At 40.9% G+C, this 19,605-nt stretch overlaps 2 protein-coding genes across 6 annotated transcripts in view; one reads left to right on the top strand and one right to left on the bottom strand.

Annotated features, from left to right (window-relative positions):
* LRFN5 (leucine rich repeat and fibronectin type III domain containing 5) overlaps positions 1 to 19,605 on the top strand; it is a 984,773-nt gene that overhangs the window by 693,297 nt on the left and 271,871 nt on the right. For 2 of the 3 annotated variants that reach the window (XR_014070505.1, XM_081547233.1), the window contains exon 1: positions 13,492 to 16,650. The exons of the other annotated variant lie outside the window; for it this stretch is intronic. The gene's annotated coding sequence lies outside the window, so the exon portion shown is untranslated. Of the gene's footprint in view, positions 1 to 13,491; positions 16,651 to 19,605 lie in introns of those variants that run through there. 3 annotated transcript variants of the gene reach the window in all.
* Positions 5,633 to 16,543, bottom strand: LOC145528562 (uncharacterized). Of its 3 annotated transcripts, none has more exons than XM_081547236.1 (5): positions 13,708 to 16,543; positions 12,983 to 13,615; positions 12,825 to 12,864; positions 9,977 to 10,092; positions 5,633 to 5,725 (listed from the first exon to the last, which is right to left on the bottom strand). In XM_081547236.1, the coding sequence occupies exons 1-2, from the start codon at positions 13,851 to 13,853 to the stop codon at positions 13,147 to 13,149; spliced, it is 615 nt and encodes a 204-aa protein (XP_081403362.1). In that variant the 5' UTR covers positions 13,854 to 16,543; the 3' UTR covers positions 5,633 to 5,725; positions 9,977 to 10,092; positions 12,825 to 12,864; positions 12,983 to 13,146. The 3 variants fall into 3 exon arrangements, with proteins under 3 accessions (XP_081403362.1, XP_081403361.1, XP_081403363.1); XM_081547235.1 differs by lacking the exon at positions 5,633 to 5,725 and adding an exon at positions 5,902 to 6,449; XM_081547237.1 differs by lacking the exons at positions 5,633 to 5,725; positions 12,825 to 12,864 and adding an exon at positions 5,902 to 6,449.

The following is a 19,605-nucleotide window of genomic DNA, read 5'->3' as shown; positions in this document are numbered from 1 at the left end:
ATCCATGGGTTCACTGAATTAGTAACTTTAATTTTCTTTAAGAACTTTTCCATTGCATTCACAGCTTGGCTAACAGTTGGGTGCAAGAGTCCCAGCTTTCAGTCTATCTTGGCTTTCCACAAACCTTCCTCACTTCAGTTCAGTTCAGTTCAGTTCAGTCGCTCAGTCGTGTCCGACTTTTTGCTCACTTAGCTTAATCATTTCTAGCTTTTTTAAAAAGGGTTTAATTTATTCTATGAAATTTTATTTTGTTTTATTTTTGGCCACAGCACGCAGCTTCTGGGATTTTAGTTCCCTGGCCAGGGATTGAACCTGGTCCCTCAGCAGTGAGAGTGTGGAGTTCTAACACTGTAGTGCAGGAAATTCCCAATTCTAGTTTTTGATTTAAAGGTGAAGATGTGTGATTCTTGTTTTCACTTGAACACTTAGAGGTCATTGTAGGATTATCAACTGGTCTAACTTCAGTATTGTTTTGTTTTGTCTCAGGTAGGTTCAGAGAGAAGGAGAGAGACTAGGGAACAGCCAGTGAGTGGAACAGTTGGAACACAAAAAACATTTATAAAGTTCCGCATCTTATATGGGCACAGTTTGTGGCATCAAAACAATTGCCATAGTAATACCAAAGATCACTGATCATGGATAACCATAACAAATACCAAAAAATGAAAAGGTTTAAAATATTGCAAGAATTACCAATATGTAAATGCAGAGACATGGACTGAGCAAATGCTGTTGGAGGAATGGCACCAATAGACCTGGTTTTTGCAGGGATACCACAAATCTTCAATATGTAAACAATAAAATGTGTGTAGCACAATAAAGCAAATTGCAATAAAATGAGGTACACCTATATTCAGGTTTGCAGAAAGATTTTAAAACTTAAAAAAATTATAGGTAACAATATACATAATGATCAGCCATTTATCATGGCTATGAGAAACCAAGAACTCATATTTTTCCTCACATTTCATAAATAGAAATTAATTTCATATACAATATCTTTAAGAATCTTCAGTTACATTGTTGCTGTTTAGTCATTAAGTTGTGCTCAACTCTTTGGAAACCCAGTGGACTGTAGCCCTCCAGGCTTCTCTGTCCATGGGTTTTCCTAGGCAAGATTACTGGAGTGGATTGCCATTTCCTTCTCCAGGGTATCTTCCAAACCCATGTTTCCTGCATTGGCAGGCAGATTCTTTACCACTGAGCCACCAGTGGGGCCCTTAAGTGACATAGGCAGGAATATTCCCCGTAGTTTTGAATAAAAATAAAATAATCAATACTCACAGAGTACTGTGATTGCTGATAATTATGTGGGTAGCTTTAAGAAAAGAATAACTCTTCTGCACCTTAGTATTTAACCTACAGAACAGGGCTGCTAATATACACTTGTCTTACTTCAAGGGATTTCTACTAAAACTAAGAATAGGCAGGAGAAAATTAACTGCATACTGCAAACAGTTCTCCTTTGCCTGTTTTCCCATGTGTACAACATGAGCTAATGTTAAGGCACTAAAGTATCATGAAAATTCTTTCTGTAACAAAAATTTCATTATGTAAGCATAAAATATTATTGGTCACTCACACCCAGGTTTTCAACTTAATTTAGCAAGACTTTAGGTTATTAGTATTAATATTTTTCTTCCTCTCAATATTCATTTTGTATAATTAAAATTTTAAGACATCCTGCTTCTGTTTTCCTGACTTGGTTTTACTCAAGGTTAAGTTTGTAATGAGAAACCCTGGGCTGGAAGAAGCACAAGTGGGAATCAAGATTGCCGGGAGAAATATCAATAACCTCAGATATGCAGATGACACCACCCTTATGGCAGAAAGTGAAGAAGAACTAAAGAGCCTCTTGATGAAAGTGAAAGAGGAGAGTGAAAAATTTGGCTTAAAGCTCAACATTCAGAAAACTAAGATCATGGCATCCGGTCCCATCACTTCGTGGCAAATAGATGGGGAAACAGTGGAAACAGTGGCTGACTTTATTTTTCTGGGCTCCAAAATCACTGCTGATGGTGATTGCAGCAACGAAATTAAAAGACGCTTACTCCTTGGAAGGAAAGTTATGACCAACTTAGATAGCATATTAAAAAGCAGAGACATTACTTTGTCAACAAAGGTCCATCTAGTCAAGGCTATGGTTTTTCCAGTAGTCATGTATGGATGTGAGAGTTGGACTATAAAGAAAGCTGAGTGCCAAAGAATTAATGCTTTTGAACTGTGGTGTTGGAGAAGACTCTTGAGAGTCCCTTGGACTGCAAGGAGATCCAGCCAGTCCATCCTAAAGGAGATCAGTCCTGGGTGTTCATTGGAGGGACTGATGTTGAAGCTGAAACTCCAGTATTTTGGCCACCTGATGCGAAGAGCTGACTCACTGGAAAAGACCCTGATACTGAGAACGATTGAAGGCAGGAGGAGAAGGGGACGACAGAGGATGAGATGGTTGGATGGCATCACCGCCTAAATGGACAGGAGTTTGGGTGAACTCCAGGAGTTGGTGATGGACAGGGAGGCTTGGCGTGCTGTAGTTCATGGGGTCATAAAGAGTTGGACACGATTGAGCTTCTGAGCTGAACTGAAGTTTGTAATGCATTTCTCTTCTTCTTTCTTACCCTTAGTGGGATTAACAGACTTGCTAGGTCTATCTGGATTTTAAGGGAAGCATAACAAACAGCAGCAGGGCATTTACTCTTGAGGAAAGTTATTTTTCATGCTCTTCAGAGAAACAACCTCTCTCATGTAAAGTCTAATAAGTGTTAGTCCAAAAACTGGATATTAACCAATACATATTGGTTTTATAGAATGAACTGATGCCTCACTTTAAATGTATTAAGTAGACTCATATTTTGTAAGTATAGTAACTGAAACTCCTTTAAAGATACAATTTTTCATTAGACCATGCCCCAGTTAAGATATCATTTACAAAGGCTTGAGTCATCATTTACTACAAATGGTTTTAATCAAAGGAAAATGCTTAGAGGAACAGCACTGGCCAGTATTTCGTGTATTGCAATAGCTCCCCCATTTAACAGATTAATGAATATAGACTAGAATTCTTCTTTTGATAAATAATATTAACATCTATATTTTATTTTACCAATTATATTTTCTTTCTTAACTCTTTCAATATAGAGAAACCTTATCATTCATATATAACTGTTCCTAAAGTTTTCATTATTTCTACATGACCTTCTAAGAACATAAAATCCTTACAGGACACTGAAAATATCTCAGTGACTATGATATTTAAAATTTATCTTGTAAATATGAATAAATATCATGGATATTTTATACCTTTTTAGCATTTCTAGGAAAATATAATTTTCATTTATCTGCTTATAAGCTTAAAAATGATGATTGCACTTGAAAAGTCTTTTTTTTTTTAAGTTTTCTATTTTGATAACTTAATAACATTTTCAGGTTTTCTCTCCAAATTAGTCTGACTCAATACTTAAACAAATAGTTATTCAACATTTTCAGGCTTGCAGAGTAGTTTAAGAAATTAGAAAGTAACTTACCTCAAGTATCCTTAATAATGATTACATAAATAATTCAATTAAAAATCCTAAAAATTACCTACTCAAAACAACTTGGGTAAAAGGATTCTTTTCTGAAATTAATAAACAGCTTAATTTACATATATAAAATTAATATATGTAAATTATTTCATATATGAATTAAAATGTTCAACATTCAAAGTTTTATCAGGCCCTGTATACTGTAGAATTCTCCAATATGTAGCAGTATGAAACAAACACAAATTGTATGAGAGCCAGAATAGCTCACCACATTAAAAAACTTAATAATGAATAAAATAAGAGAATTGCAGTACTTTTTATAAAGTAGTTATTCAACAGCCTACTAAATGTAAAGCAGATTTTAAAATATTATCTTTTAATACTACATCAAAGACATGATTCCATTTGGAGAAAATCATATCTCCACCCCCACAAACACCACCACCAGATTTCCTGAGAGCATCTGGCAGAGAATTTGGACTTCCCTGGTGGCTCACGTGGTAAAGAATCTGGCTGCAATGTGGGAGACCCAGTTTCAGTCCCTTGGTAAGGAAGATCCCCTGGAGAAGGGAATGTCTGCCTATTCCAGTATTCTTGCCTGGAGAATCCCATGGACAGAGGAACCTGGCAGACTATACAGTCCATAAGGAGGTCACAAAGAGTCGGACACGACTGAGCATGCACGCATAAGGGTTTGCTGCCTCGTGCTTTATTTGGCTCGTTATTCTTCTTGCCTGGAGTTGCTTTCTCTACCTTGTTGCCTGGATTATTCTTACTCATTTTTTCAGACCCAATTCCAGTGTCTACATTTGCAAATTTTCCCTGGCCTACCAAGTAGAGCTGATTATTCCTTTCTTTGGAATCTATCTATCTTGTATCATTTACTTATGTAAATGCCTTTCTTTCATTCTAGAACATGAATTCATTATTGAGAGCAGTGTTTCATTATACATCTGGCATTTATTTACTTATTATGATCTGAGTAAACTCAAGAGGTTATTGAGGCAATCCAAAGTAGATCTGTTTCCTGGATCCTAATGATTAACTACTGGTCTATGTGTTAACCCAAAATCTACTTCAATTTCTCTTCAAGAAAGAGGACAACTTTAGAATTATTATAGGTCATAGTGCAAAATGCATTTTTTAAATATCAAAGTGCTCATGTTATAAGACAAGCTGCGGTACGTTAAACTTTCTAAGAGTTTATTTCAGGCTGCATCAATTCAAATGTGGCAGCACCAAACCAGAGGTGGTTAGGAGTACTCCACCCACAGGAAGTAAGGGAGATTTATTTACAGAGATGTGGAAGCAAATCAAGGAAGTTATATGACTGGCTATAGTCTAAGCAGTTGCCCTGTTTGGGAAAGCATAGTTGACTGTGATTGATTGTTCTTAAGTACCACTTTCTTAGATTGGAGGACACTTTGTTTTAGATTTTGGTTTGCTTGCATTAGTCACTTAGGCTAATTGTATCCTTGTTTAATTACTTTACACCCATAAATCTCTAGTCTTAAATTAATGCTTTTCTTCACAGTACTTCAAATTGTGACATATTTTGCTGATTCCTTAGAATCACAATTTACTTTTTCCTACTCGAATTCCACAAGTATTTTTAAACCAACTCCTTTTGTCCAAATGTGGGGAGACTTACTAATATGATTGAGAGTGGGAGAAGGAGGCAGTAAGATCACTAGATCATACTCTATGAAGCTTGAAAGTTAGCTTAAGATCTCAATGTTTCAGTTTTGTAAAACAAAATTAGCAGCTGAAATAGCTAATCTATAAATCCCCTCTTTGGAAAATCAAAACATACCTAAGTATTAATAAAAAGAATAATTTGGAAAATAATCATTAGTGGAGAGCATGCATACTTATGTTAATACTTAAAGGCACCTATTACTGCTTATGTAAGCATAAATTAAAATATATAAAATATAAAATATATATTTCTCCATTCTTAGGTAGAAATATCACAAAATATTTTAGTACAGTAACATATCTATAAAAATATATGGGCTAAAAAAATATATATATGGGCTATATATTAATGCAAGTTTTAAATAACTGATTTTTATCTTTAGTAAATTTGAGATATAGTACAACAAAATGTCAGATTAGATAGAAAAGTATTTATTCATTTTAAGGTAACCTCCAATAGACTGTGCTCCAAGAATGTTTCATCATCAGTTCATGCTGTTAAAAGCCTGAAACAAAAACACTTTACCAGAAACAGAAAGTGGAACAAAGCATCAGTTGCTTTTGCATCGTGACTGCTAAATATATAATGATTTCTTATTTTCATGGACTACAGTTTCTTAAAGTCAGATGTTCTGTTTCACCCATTATAGTAACTAGATTAGAAGAAAGTAAAACAAAAATACATTTAACAATAAATAGTTTATACCTTTATTGGACAGTCTGTTCCATGTAAATTTTATGTATATAACTCTTTTTAACATGACAATAACAGAGAATCTGTTTGAGCTCACCAAATAAATGGTTTTAAGAAAGCCTGCCACATTATCTTATGCATATGCACATTATCTTCCTACAACACTTATGTGATACAGGAATAAATTACTAAATTTGAAAAGACAAAAATTAAGGAAGTCTCTGTATTGACTGCATTTAAAAAATATTTATCACTTTGTGTAAATGTGGTCCACGTAGAATATGAAACACTGATTTTGCTGTCTGGATCATGGCTGAAACTACAGACACGAATGACTGGGAACATTGTAGATGGTGCTCGGTCACTTTCTTTTCCAAAAGTTAACAACTTTGTTCCAATCCAGGGTTTATTCTCTTGGGTTCTTCATTACTGTTGCCTTTCAGTTCCAGCATTTGCTTCTTTGTCTAGCCATGGCACAGATCCACAGCACCAAAGCACAAAATAGCAAATGAACCCCAGTGGGAGATACTTTATACCTAAAAGTCAAAGTAAAACCCCATAAAGAAAGTAACTATGCCTTTATACATTTCATCAAACAGAAAAATGTTCAAAGGAAAGTAAAATTAGCTTTCAAGATATATTTGCCCCTTGAACTAGACATCTGCTGTGAAGTGAAAGTCGCTTAGTCCTGTCTGACTCTTTGTGACCCCATGGACTATACAGTCCATGAAATTCTCCAGGCCAGAATACTGGAGTGGGTAGCTGTTCCCTTCTACAGGGGATCTTCCCAACCCAGGGATTAAACCCACGTCTCCTGCATTGCAGGTGGATTCTTTACCAGCTGAGCCACAAGGCATCTGCTAGATGAGTGTAAAATTAACCTGCATATTTTTATAAAGGAGTATTTTCACATTTATAGAGGTAATCTAGGTATAGTCAGTCTATACACATTATTGCTGTTTAACATTTTAAGATTTATTGTAATTTTCAGTTGTGATATTTTCTGTAAAATTTTCCAGAAGTCTCTTTCCTAACTATTCAAAGAAGTACTCAGAAATTCTCCAGTTCTAAGCAAAATATTCCCATGTTGCTTGGTGTTAGAAAACAGGCATACATTTTACCTCTAAAATGGTATTCCCTTGCCAAGAATAGATCAGAAGTGATTAAATAACAAAAGCAGGAAAGAGAAGCTACTGGCATAGTATAAAGACAGAATACAATAGGCAGAAATGAGTTCAGGAGGTCAGGAATCCATCTTCTAGCTCACTGGCAATTTTCTAAATGAATGAATAAGTGGAGTACTACTGAATCCAATCAAGGTTTCCAAGATGAGGTCATGAGAAAAAGAAACTGTCTTCTTCAAGTTCACTGCCTCAAATAAATGTCCATCATTCAAATTTAATACTTTCTTTTGCATTATGAGCATTTTCACATTTAAGACGAAGTTAAGATTTAAAACTACATTTCAAACTCTCCTCCACTCACAAAGTGAAAAATAAGAAGTTTAACATGTTATAAAGATCTATTGTATGTGCCTAGGGATATGTGCATATTTGACATAATTCTCCTTGTCTTTCTTATAAATCTTCCATTTATCCCCATCTTAAAGTCCATATTTAAACATCTCAATGGGATTGTATGAAAATGCTTTTGGAAACAGAGAATTAATGTCTGAAGTGGAAAAAAGCATTCCTGGACAACATAGAGGGAATTATTTTTGTAGACTTCCCTGGTGTCTCAGATGGTAAAACGTCTGCGTACAATGAGGGAGACCCGGGTTCGATCCCTGGGTTGCGAAGATTCTCTGGAGAAGGAAATGGCAACCCAGCTCCAGTACTCTTGCCTGGAAAATCCCATGGACAGAGGACCGTGGTAGGCTACAGTCCATGGGGTCACAAAGAGTTGGACACAACTGAGCGACTTCACTTTCTTTTCTAAATATTACTAGCTTTCCAGCTTACCCTCATTTTTTGCTTCCCCCTTCTCTATTTTTTTTCCTTTCAAGATATATTGTCCCTTTTAGTATAAATGAAAACTGGAGAGCAATAACATATCTTAGTATATAGTGACAAGGGCAGGAAGAGCCTAATCTTGAAGTATAACATGTAAATAAGTGAGTGAATAAGTGTATGAATGAATTCAGTGTCAAGGATTTTACACTTTCGGCTACATTAATTAGTACTACTGAAAATCAAGAGAGTCTTGAAAAATTTCTAACAGCAGTGTAGCAAATTACCATATTTTTAAAATTACAAAAGCTAAGTATAATCAATGCTGATCATGTTTTGAAAACCATATAGAAAGCATGCAATCTCATATACTTTTTCACAATCATTTACCATCTAAGTTTTTGTTAGTTTCTAAATTCTGTTGCTAATAAAACCAATATAAAATATCTGATTTGTCCCAACAATCAGGAAGTTATGATGTTAATTGTTCAATGGTGTTTTTTTTTGTTTGTTTTCAAAAAGGCTGTACTTTTATAATATTACCAAAAGGTTAAAACATGGCAATCTAACAGAAAATAAGCAATATTTTGCTTACATATTTAGCATATCCATTCAGAAACAAAAGATAGAACAGATGGATAATAGTTAAATATATGTTGTCAATATGCAAATTCACTTTAGAGAAGCTGGGACAATACTACTGAATAGCAATATAATACAATAAAAAGAAAATGGGTTTATGTACCTCTCTAAAATGGGAGGGTATTTAAGGAACTACTACAAATCTTATAAAATACATTTTGAAGCTTAATAATATCTGAAGAAAGAAACTTGAGTATTCAAGACTTTGTTAATATGTGACCAAAATTACAGAATATTTAATATGAAAGAATTATGAAATACAGAATATTTAATATAAAATTAGATTATAGGCAACTTCCTGAAGATTTTTATCTCACTTTTATTAGCAAATTTTGATTAAAAAAACAGGTTATTCTGAGACTCTAGATTATTTATAATATCCTTTCATTGAAATTAGCTATTCATTACATAATTTGAAATAGACTACTGGCAAAGAACAGAAATGATATGTATGGAGTACTTGCTTATAGTAGTTTTGGTACTAACTACTTGCTTGTGTAGTTACACAGGTGAAGTTAATAAAACCTCTCAATCAACCTCAAATTAAATATTATAATTTCTATTTTACACACAAAAGCATTAAAGATTTGGGCTAGAGTTGAATGATTTCACAGGAAATGCAGTGAATGTCAGAACCAAGACTGAAACCCAAGTGTGTTATATTCTAACATTTTATGGAATATGCTGTGTTTTATGGAATATGCTGTGTTGTCCTTCAATAAAGGACTGTGTCTGGATATTTCATAGGCTACCTATCAAGACAGTTTGAATGAATATGAGAAAAACAAAGAAACTAAGAGCAATGAAGAAACTATTATTGGAGTATATAAGGCTGGGTTCCAGAGAGGCTTACCGAAAGGAATCTTTGGACTTCAAGACATATTGTTGTTTTGGGAAATTAAAGCAAGTTCGTATTGTAGTAACTGACTTGTTAGTCAATTACTTCCACTAGATGGTAAACTCTACTGTGGGGACAGAGCAAGAAAATTATGGTTACTTTTCTCTCCCCACTGCCTAGTCCAGGACACTGGCTGTAACAAGGCATTCAATGAATTTCCAGGGAATGAACTAGACTGCAAGCAGAGAAGGGCCACTGTCTGGAGAAAGAAGTTTGGTGGTAAACAATCACGAAGAAAAAGAGTTGCTTTCATTACAGAAATTAGTGTCATTATGGCTGAGAAATGAATCCATAGGAGCTTTAACACCGAGCTAGCCAAGAACTCAGTCAAAGGACCAGAAGGACTAGGATATAAAACAGGAGCAGGGGGCTTTGAAGTAACTCATCCCAAAGAGACCTTACTTAAAAGAGAACTGGTGAAAACATTAGAAGGAAATCAACTAATCATGCTTTAGGAATTTATGTTAAGAAGGCATTGTTCTAAAAAAAAATCTGCTTTTATGTAGATAAAACATATATTATTTATTTTAATGAAAATGCATATTTCTTAAAATAAGTACAAATTGATTCTTACTTCAAAATCTATGCTGGTTTGTAAGAAAGCCAAACCCTGTGGTCGGGTCTCAACCACGTGAGTGTATCATCTTACTGCCGACTGGTGGCCACCTGATTGAAATTCAGCGGCAGACTCTAGAGAAGAAGAAATATTAGAAAATGGAATCTGTAAATGAAGCTTAAAGGGAAATGCTTTTTTTTCTGTAGTTTACCATCAGATTTTGTAGAACTGAGAGTAATATATGCATTTTGAAGAAGTTAAGTCCATAGACGTTTGACAGCATATTACTTCCATCAATATAACTTGGTAGGCATACCAGTACTTATAAACCAATAAGAACAGTAATACAAATTTTAAGATAATTATGTGGTGACTGGCTTCATATTAAAATAAAGTTTCAATATCAAATGGAAGTGATCCTGAAATACTAACTGGATATATAAATATAAAACATTCTGAATGTTTCTTCCAAGGTTATAAAATAGGTTTGAGTAATTGTTTAAAAGCAATTAAAAAAATAAAACAGGAAAAAACAGCACCATACTTAACATTGAATCCTTTAAACAAATTTAAAACTACTACAGTGTTTTTGCTCCCTTTATAAATATTAATAAAACTTTGCCAGAAATTCTGTTTTAGAAATTAAGTTGGCTTCATATTTCTGAAGTGGATAAATTGCTAGTCACTGACACTTTAGTTTGAATTAGCATTATATGATTGTTTTCCCCTTAAGAATTTAGTAAGATATATCTAATATAACTAAACAGAGGTTTTGATGAGGACAGGAAAATAGATCCCCGTATTGTACTATTAGTCTCTTGGTTAGATATTCCCAGCTAGGATGCTGCACTTTGGGACTTTTGGGTAACACAATGGAAGTACCAGACAAATACAGGGAATTAATGCCAAAAGGTAAGCAAATAAGCAAGACAAAAAAGATGGATGAATAGTTAGGTGAAATTTACTTCTTACCTGCCATATTGCCTAAGAATTGCCTTTCTTATCTGGTAATATTTATCTTTGAAATAACCTCTTTTGACTTCTCTCAAAAATTTTTTGCCTATGACAGTCTTTAAATATCACTGCTTGTGTTTTAAAAATTAAGCTTTAAAAAAATCACTTTTCTTTAGTAAAAGAAATGACCAGTTCCATCCAGTAATCTATTGGGTTCTTAGTTCTAGTTCCAGCTTTCAAGACCTTAATTATCTAGGATGTCATTATCATGATCCATAAAGCTTAAAAAATATGACAAAGATTCAGGAAGAAGGGAAAGTAAAGTATGTTTTACACAAGATCAAGTTAAAGAATCACATGTAAAACATTTTAATTTAAAACTAAAGGGAAGATGCTGGGTCTGCAACTCTCTTTAGCGCCCAGTTGAATCATGTTTTGGTAAGATCTAATTGCCAACACAATTTGTACCTTAGGACCTTATAGTCAGGTGCAAGGTCAAAAATATGTTTCTAAGGTAAGCAGATCTCTTTTCACATTTCAAAAACATACAGGGCACAACTATGGCAAAGAACTTTATTATTTTAACTAAGTTTAAAAAAAATGTTATTTCTTCATTTCAGAAACTTGTATTTCCCTGTTGTTTATCATTTTCTGGTCTTGAGTTAAAAGAGAACTTTATATTAGGAAAAAGAATCAAAAGCTCCTCACAATCCCAATTCATTACCCAGAAAGTCTGGAGAGAATTCCAATTTAAATAAACTTTTTAAAACATACGTAAAAAAATGAACTAAAGTGACAATATATCATATATTTTCAAACCACAGAAATAAGAAAATTCATGAGGTAAGCAAACCAGTTGTTGAAAACAATTGTAAAACAGAGTGCCTTTCTCACTCTCTTAGAAAAAATGATAATAATATAACCAGAAACTCTGGTTTCCTTTTAATATTTATCATTTTAACTGTAAAACATTCATATTTCACATACTGTCTGAAATTAGTAAAACAAAACATTTTTTCAAATTTTTGATTATTCTGGGAAAACACAGTCCAATATTTATGACCAAAGGTCCTTAGAAAAATGATCGGGGGAAGAAAGAAGCTGAACGTAATTTTAAAAATGACTTGGCATAAACATTGGATTTGGGGACAAACCAAGATTTTGGGGACATTTAAAAGTATACCAATTTCAAAACTGGTTAATGCCAACAATGATTTATATAGGCAATGATGAATTAGAAACGACCATCTCCTTTTTTTTCCGAGGCCTTTTTTTTCCCCCTTTGGTTGGAAGGGGAAACTTCCATTCTTAACTTTGCCATTCTTCGGTTCAGAATATCCTAGCCTTTCCTTCAAGGTCTTGCCACCTCTACCGCCAAGCTAAAACAAATCTGGCTTCTTCCTCTTTACTGGTAAAAACTCTAACCAGCTTGTATGGGAGGGAAAGAAGCAAGTACTGTACCTGCTGATGGAAAGGTGCCTAGCTTTACCAGCGAGTGTTTTCTTGAGGTAAGATGAAATGGGGAAAGCATTTTCAAATATAAGGTATCATGCACAACAGGAAGGCTAAACTAAAGGAAGAGAGGGTGTTTTTGTGATCTTGGTAGGGCTTGCTTGCAACAGACAATACTGCAAAGTTGCACATTACTTATACACTACATGCTAGAGACGTTGGTTGATATCATCTTTCTTACATTACATATTAAAGATAAGTTGATATCACCTTTCTTACACACACACACACACACACACACACACACACACACACACACACACACACACACACACACACACACACACACACACACACACACACACACACACACACACACACACACACACACACCCCTTTACTTAGAAGCACCCAGGAAGATATTTGAACTCTGCCCTGTTCCCAGTTCTCCTTTTCTTACACTTGGTTAAGTGTTCCCTCTCCTCATCTCAGTCCCGGCACTAGGAAAAAACAGAAAATAGAAAACGAGAAAGAAGTTATTTAGTCCAGCAATGTAAGGTCTTTGTGTTTCTCATTCGGCATCTCTCTATACTTTGGTCCCTAAGGGGAACTGCAAACCTTTATCTCCAGGTCTCTAGCAGTTCCTATCAGCTCAGCGGGAGAGGGTGGCCAGTGGGACAATCCTGAAGGAAAAAGGAGTCACCCCCGCGTCCAAAAGTATTTGGAAGTGCTCGCTCGCTCGCCTCTGCTTGTGGTCCGCGCTGGTGCGACTCCGCTGCCCCTCAGTGAAGTTCCAGAAGCGGCCAAGTTTTAAGTGAAGAGAAGATGGAAGCACTCTCTCTCTCAGTTTCTCGGAGAGTCCCCGGACTTAGGTCGCCGCAGGTTTTTCGCCCTGGACTTGTCGGAAACAGGATTCTTTCACTTCGGGGGAGAGAAAGCCACTGGGGAAGCGCTGATGGCTTTAATGGAGAGTCTCCCGGACCGCGGTGCTGTCCGCTGGTGTCCTGCTCCGCGATGTCCCTTTGGTCTATGTTTCTGAGGTGTCGGAGGTGTCGCCGCGCAGTCCCTCGCCGGACGAGTTTGCTTCCAGCTCTGGGACTCGGATCCTTCCGCGCCGCCCGGGCACCGCGGAACGCGCCCGGGAGCACGGGACCCGCGGCGCCGGCAGACCTGGAGGGAGGAGGCGTCTCCGGAACAAAGCCTCCGGGAGAGTTGGCGCGGATTCCTGAAACTGGGACTGGACCGGGAACCCTGAGGGCATAGGGTGGAAGAAGTGGAAGGAGAAGATGGAGGACAAGCTAGAGCAGTTTCCACCTCAAGCACACCACCCCTCGCGTGCTTGCCTGACGGAGGCGGCTGTTGGAAATTGCCTCGGCGTGGGTGCACGTGGACGCGCTCGGGAGAGCCCGTGGGTGTGCTCCGGCGGGAGCGCGTCTGTGCGCCCGCAGGGCAGCGCTGAAGCCTGGGAGAGCTCTATTGGTAGCAGCATTCCAGAACGCCCCCTATCCTAGGAGGCCGTTAGCACGTGGCTTTGCCAAGTAGGCCGGGAAGAGGCCCTTACTAGCCAGTTTCCTTCTGCAACTCCCAGCTCTTCCATTCTCTGGGTTCGGAGTGGTTTCTGGGCCACTCGGGTCCCAAGCTGAGAGGGAGGTGCTCGCTGGGATCGAAGACCACGTGCTGGTGAACCGGTTAAAGAGTAGTAAAAGGATTTCCAGGCTCAGGAGATGTGAACAGCTCGTTTCACTCGGGGTCTCCCAGGAGGAAGCCTTTTCCGGGCTGGGGGAAGGGGGGTGGGGTTCGAGGAGAGGAACTTGGATTTGTGGACAGCCGACCCCCGCCAGCGGGGCCCTGTTTTGCTGTCTCTCCACCCCTCTTCTTGTTCCTGCTTCAGACCTGTTCCCTGTCCCAGTACTCTTAGTGGCCTGGTCTCGCTTGTGACGAGTGTTTGGGTTTGTTTTCTGCCTTTGACAGGCTAATACGTGACCACCTGAGCCCACCTAATGCGTGATACTCAGCTGAGTTGACTTTCAAATATGATGTTCCTTTTAGCTTTTGCGCCCATCCGATAGTAGGCAAACTATCACCTGCCACTAAGAGGACGCTGGAAGCCAGTCGCCGGTGAGCGAGACCCCCAAGTCAGCAACTCTGCGCCGCAGACATTCTCGGCGGGTTATAGCTAATGACTTTTCCCTCTGCCATAAGCAATCACAACCTGACCCGGCGACAACCCTTCACCCCATAACCGCGGGGCAGTGGGCGGTCAGTAAGTTCCCCCCCTTCGCTAGAGCCCGGGGATGCTCCTGGAAGTTCGCCTTCATCCTTCAGCTCTTCTGCTTTCTCCCCTCCCCCTACCTGCAACGCCCCCACGCCTCGCCTGCCCCGGGATTTGCCGGCGCCCGACGGGCCCTTTTCTCTAGGAGGCCGCGGTAAATCAGTCCCGAACACGCCCGGCTCCGAGGCGCGGAGGGCGGCGTGGCGGCCCCGGCGGGGGTCTCGCCTGACTCGGAGTCTGGGCGGCGCGGCGGCTTCTGTCACTGCGGCGAGGGCCGGGCTCACGGCCGCGCGCCCGCCGTCGCCGCCGCCGCCGCCGCCTCCATGCTGCAGCGCTGGGCGCAGTTCCTCTCGGCCCCGCGGCTGCCGCTGTCCGGACACGCGGGCGCGGGCAGCCGGGGAGCCGGGCCCGCCTTGGCCGCCACCGCAGCGCGGGAACCGGGCTACCAGCCCCTCGTCTGAGCCGCGGACTCGCCCGGGAGCCGCGGGCAGCGGGCGGGACGCTGTGTGCAGTGGCGCGCAGGGAGGCAGGCGGCGTGTGCAGAGCGGCCAGAACTGAGGACTCCCGTGTGTGCGTGCGCGCGGGTGTGCGTGTGTTTGCGCGTGTTTTTCCTTCTTCCCTCGAGGATGGCAGTGGCTTTGCAGCTGGCTGCTCCGCTAGGATTCTAGACTTTGTGGAGCTCCGGGTTGTGAGCACAACCCACCCATATAATCCATTTTGCACAGTCGGTTTATATCAGGAGAAAAAGCGCAACTGGACGGGGGTGGGGCAGACCAAGGAAACCTTCTGGAAATACAAACAGGCACACACAGCACTCACAGGAGAGAGGACGAATGAAAGACCTGGGAAGATGTCTGTAACCTTCCTGTTGGCCCTTCTGTTTTTCAGGAAAGATTTTGGATCGTTTCTACCTTTGGAAGTCATCTTGGCTTTTTTTCTTTTGTAAGCTCTTTTCAGCTAGTAGCGTGCGTGCGTGCGTGTGTGTATGTGTGTGTATTTGTGCGCGCACTTGTCTGATGCATTTGACTGTCTTTTATCCAACTGTCCAGAAGCAAATGTGTTAACTCGGCGGTGTGCCCTCGATGCCCGGCTTCTCACAGAGCGCGGAGGACGCCCAAACCCATTTTCCAGGCTGGATTCGGAAGGGCTGCCCAGCTGCGGACCCCTGTGTGTGGATCACTTTACCTAGAGGCTGGGAAAGCTCCAGTATTAACCTGCTTCCAGGTACATCACAAGGTCACCAGAGGGTCTTGCAACCGTCTTGTTTCTGTGCATCCAGACCTTCCTGTTTCGGCCAGAAGGATATTTACATTTCGGTCCATATAATTTGAAGCCAAAAGTTCAGCCTGTCGAGCGGCTTTCTGCACAATCAAGGTAACAAGAATTGCCTTTCAAACTGCTTACCAAAATCCCCGACTCTTCGACTCTTCCTCGCCGGTTCCTGGCTCTCTCCTCTACACCAAAATGTCACCAGCTCTTGAATTACGTGGATTTGGGTTGGAAGAGAACTTGAAGAAAACGTGATAGAAAGGCTATACCAGACCATTCTCTCTGCTGTCCTTGATCCGGTGGGCATCGAAGCCGATCGTGAGAAGGACCAGTGCCCTCCTTGCTTTTCCTTCCCGGTGCTGTACTGGGTGTGTGTGTGTGTGCAAGTGTGAATGCGAGTGCGCGCGCGCCTGGCTGCGAGTGTGTGAGTGTGTGTGCTTGAGTGTGTATCTGTGTGTGCGTGCGCGGCCGCCCTGCCTCTGCCCGCTCCCCGGGTGCAGAAACGCGGGTTTCATGGGGCGATCACCGCGGATCCCCCACCCGGCGCGACCTGCGGGCAGCGGAGGCAGTGGCAGGAGCCGCCTCTCGGACTCCCTAGGATGCGGGTGCTGAGCTATGGCAAAGGGCAGCGAAGTGACGAGCGAGACCCGCGTACGACTGTGAAAGCCACCTGGAGCCACCTTGCTGGGATTGTACCTGCTGGCAGAAAGTCTTCCTACGACCGTCTTTCCTCTAGAGGCACCAGGTAACAAGCAAATGACTAGCCGCCTCACCCAGTTTTCTTCTGATCTTATTTCTAGTGTCTTATCTGCATTGCAGGCTACTTTACTTATTAATGTTTTGAAAATCATTAAGAAGGTCTGGGTATCCAAGGGCGCTCTGTGATGTTGTAATATAAATTCTAGAAGGTAGAATATAAATCTATACCTGAGCACTTAATCTAGCAGTGAAAGCTTGGAAAATATGGATACACTCCCCCCTAAGTGATGTTTTTGGAAAGCTAGGCGTGTTGAACCTGTCTGAAGATGCCAGAGATTAAAATCCCGTGTTTCCTTCAGGCTATGGTTGCCACGGACCATTTGGTATCCAGCCCTCCCCAGATTGTGGAGTGCGAGAGGGTGTTTGGTTTCCACCCATCGTTTCAGGCAGGGATCATTTTGACCCTTCTCTACCTCTGGTGCCAGGTTGTTTTCCTTTCCTTATTGTGGTCCGGCTTGCCAGAGCCTTTAGTAGTTGTAAATTACGCGTCTGGAGACTTTAATTCGAAATAGAGTTTTCTTGGAACTTGCTTTGCATGGAAGGGAATTCATTGTCAGGAGTCTATGTGTTGAGATATGGTGTTTAACTGCTAGGGTTTGCTTTTATCCAGCAAAGTAGATCCATGAAAGAAGTCATTTTTATATCTAGAGGAGCGCTGCTAAAACCACAGCCACCACCCCTCTACCTTCCCCAACTGTATTGTCTCGGTTGTGGAGAGGGGCTTGCACGCGCGTGGTTTGTTTGTTTTTACTTTGTTCTGGCCCCCTTTTATTTTTTTGGTAATGTGTATTTTGAAAATTCTTGCCAGTGCCTTGATTTCCAAGGAGTAGGGTGGATTTGCGACTGTCTAATTAACATATTGGGTCTGATATGTTAAAAATGGAGATTCCCACCGCAGGCTGAGGCAGAACAAATTGAGTGAACTTCCAAAGCCCCTTACCCTCGCACCTCATTTCTCTCCTGTTCTTCATTTCTCATCACCTCTGCGTCCCCTACGGAAAATTTCTCTCCCTTCTCGAGGGCATTAGGATTAACAAGATAAAGCACTTCCAAAGTAGTCTCATCAATGTTTTATTCGACAGAGAAGGCGGTCCGAGTAATTCAGCCGAGGAGTGCTCGTTTGTCTCCCGCCTTCGGGAGCTGCCTGCTGGCTGCACCCGGCTGAATGTTCGGCCCGGCAGAGCGCACGGCGCCCGGCTCCGGCAGGCAGTGACTGGGCTGCTCTGGGGGCTTCTCTTTGCTCAAGCTGCTTGGAAAGTGGAGGGGCGCTGCCTGCTTTTCCTCCGCTGGCTGCGTGTTTTTTTTTTTTTTTTTAATATATTTCCATATGATGGCATTTGCAGACCACAAATGCCGTTCGCTAGCTAGCTGATCTCTCTGTCCCTGCGCCTTGATGTCGCCGACTCCTCTGGAGATTGGGCTCGGCTGCTGCTGCAGCCCTCGCAGGCTGGTGGTGCTACAAGGCCATGTTTGCAGCGGCCTTGGGGGCTGGGCTCCGCCACTGCAGCTGCCAGGCCCGCGGTGACACTTTCTTGGGGCGGGGCGGGAGAGCGCAGCGGGCCCTCTGGCAGGCAGCGGGCTCATCGTGGCAGAGGTGGCCGCCTGCATTTGAGACGGAGGAGGTGGGGAAACACGCGTGGGGGGGGGCAGTGAGGTCCTGCCCGACACCCTGCGCGGTCAGCCCCCTCCCCCTTCTTCGTAAATGAATATTCAAGTGCATAGAAGGAAAGCTGGCAGCAAAAATGCCTTGATAGTCAGATACAGCATGATTTCTCAGGATTCAAAACCTGAAACTTAACTGTGTTTTTCTTAGTTTTCCGTTCGTTCCTCTCTCCTCTCCTGTCTTGTTCTCCTGGATTTAATCAGGTCATTTCTACTCCTGTTTTACCTCCAATTGAAATACCAGTGGAAAGACTGCTACCATCCCCCATAAACAGGAAGGAGTTGAGGGCCACTCTTTAGACAGATTTGCTCTGTAACTTTGCCTCCAGGCAGACCCAAGAAAGGATATAGAGGATAACGCGACTTTAGCAGAAAAGCAGGTTCCCCCTATACTTTCTGAAGACTCGGAAAGAAAAGGGTATGGCCTGTGTAAAAACTAAAAATAATTGGGAATTTGGGAGGAATTAGGTAAAGATTTTTCTTTTCTTTCATCTTTTTCTTTTTTTCTTTTAGTGATTTTATTTGTATTTCTCCTATCACTCTGAAAATCCTAGTCAGAAAATTGATTTGTCAATACTAACAGTCTGACAAGGACACCTTTTTGTCCCCCAAATTTCTCCACAGTATTATTAGAACAGAAACGATAGCATACTCTTAATATTTGCTGGCAAAAAAGATATCCCTGTTTAGAAGGTGCCCAAGAAAGATAGGATGCTGGTGGAGAATATTAGTATTGGGAAAATTGGGTATTTTCTTCACCTCCCCCCTCATTTCATTTCATCCTGGCCTTTTCTCATTAAGGATTCAGTCCTTTGCAGGTTAAGTCTTGTCCTTGTGCCCTCATCCTTAGGGAAGTTTGAAACAAATGTATTAACTGGATCTTGAGTGCTCCGATGCCTAAAAATAGATTATGGTGTCATTCATGTTTTTGAAATGCCATTCATTGGTGCAGATTGGAGGTAGGTGAAATATCATAACCAAATAGACCTTTTAAGCATAGAGTTTCACGTTTAGAACTTCCTTAAGAAATGGAGCTTTCTGCCTCCCTTCCCTTCCCTTTTGTCTGGAGACAGAGAGGTCCCAACCACTTTGAGGATCTGAGTCCAATGCCCTTGGTCAGCGTTGTACTTAGAGCTGACTTGACTTACGAATAGGTTGAGACTGTCACATGTTGACAGAAAATTTCCTGGCAAAACCTTCCTTCCTTGTCAGCCTTCTTATGGTCACTAATAAGAGGGGTAGAATAACAGGGAAGCCAGGACACCCCTGGAAACAGATG

This window comes from Giraffa tippelskirchi, chromosome 12 (genome assembly GCF_054371585.1).
Source record: "Giraffa tippelskirchi isolate mGirTip1 chromosome 12, T2T-mGirTip1v1.2.pri, whole genome shotgun sequence".
Taxonomy (NCBI): domain Eukaryota; kingdom Metazoa; phylum Chordata; class Mammalia; order Artiodactyla; family Giraffidae; genus Giraffa; species Giraffa tippelskirchi.
Note: the sequence above shows the minus strand (reverse complement) of the source record. Positions and strands in the feature narration are given on the sequence as shown.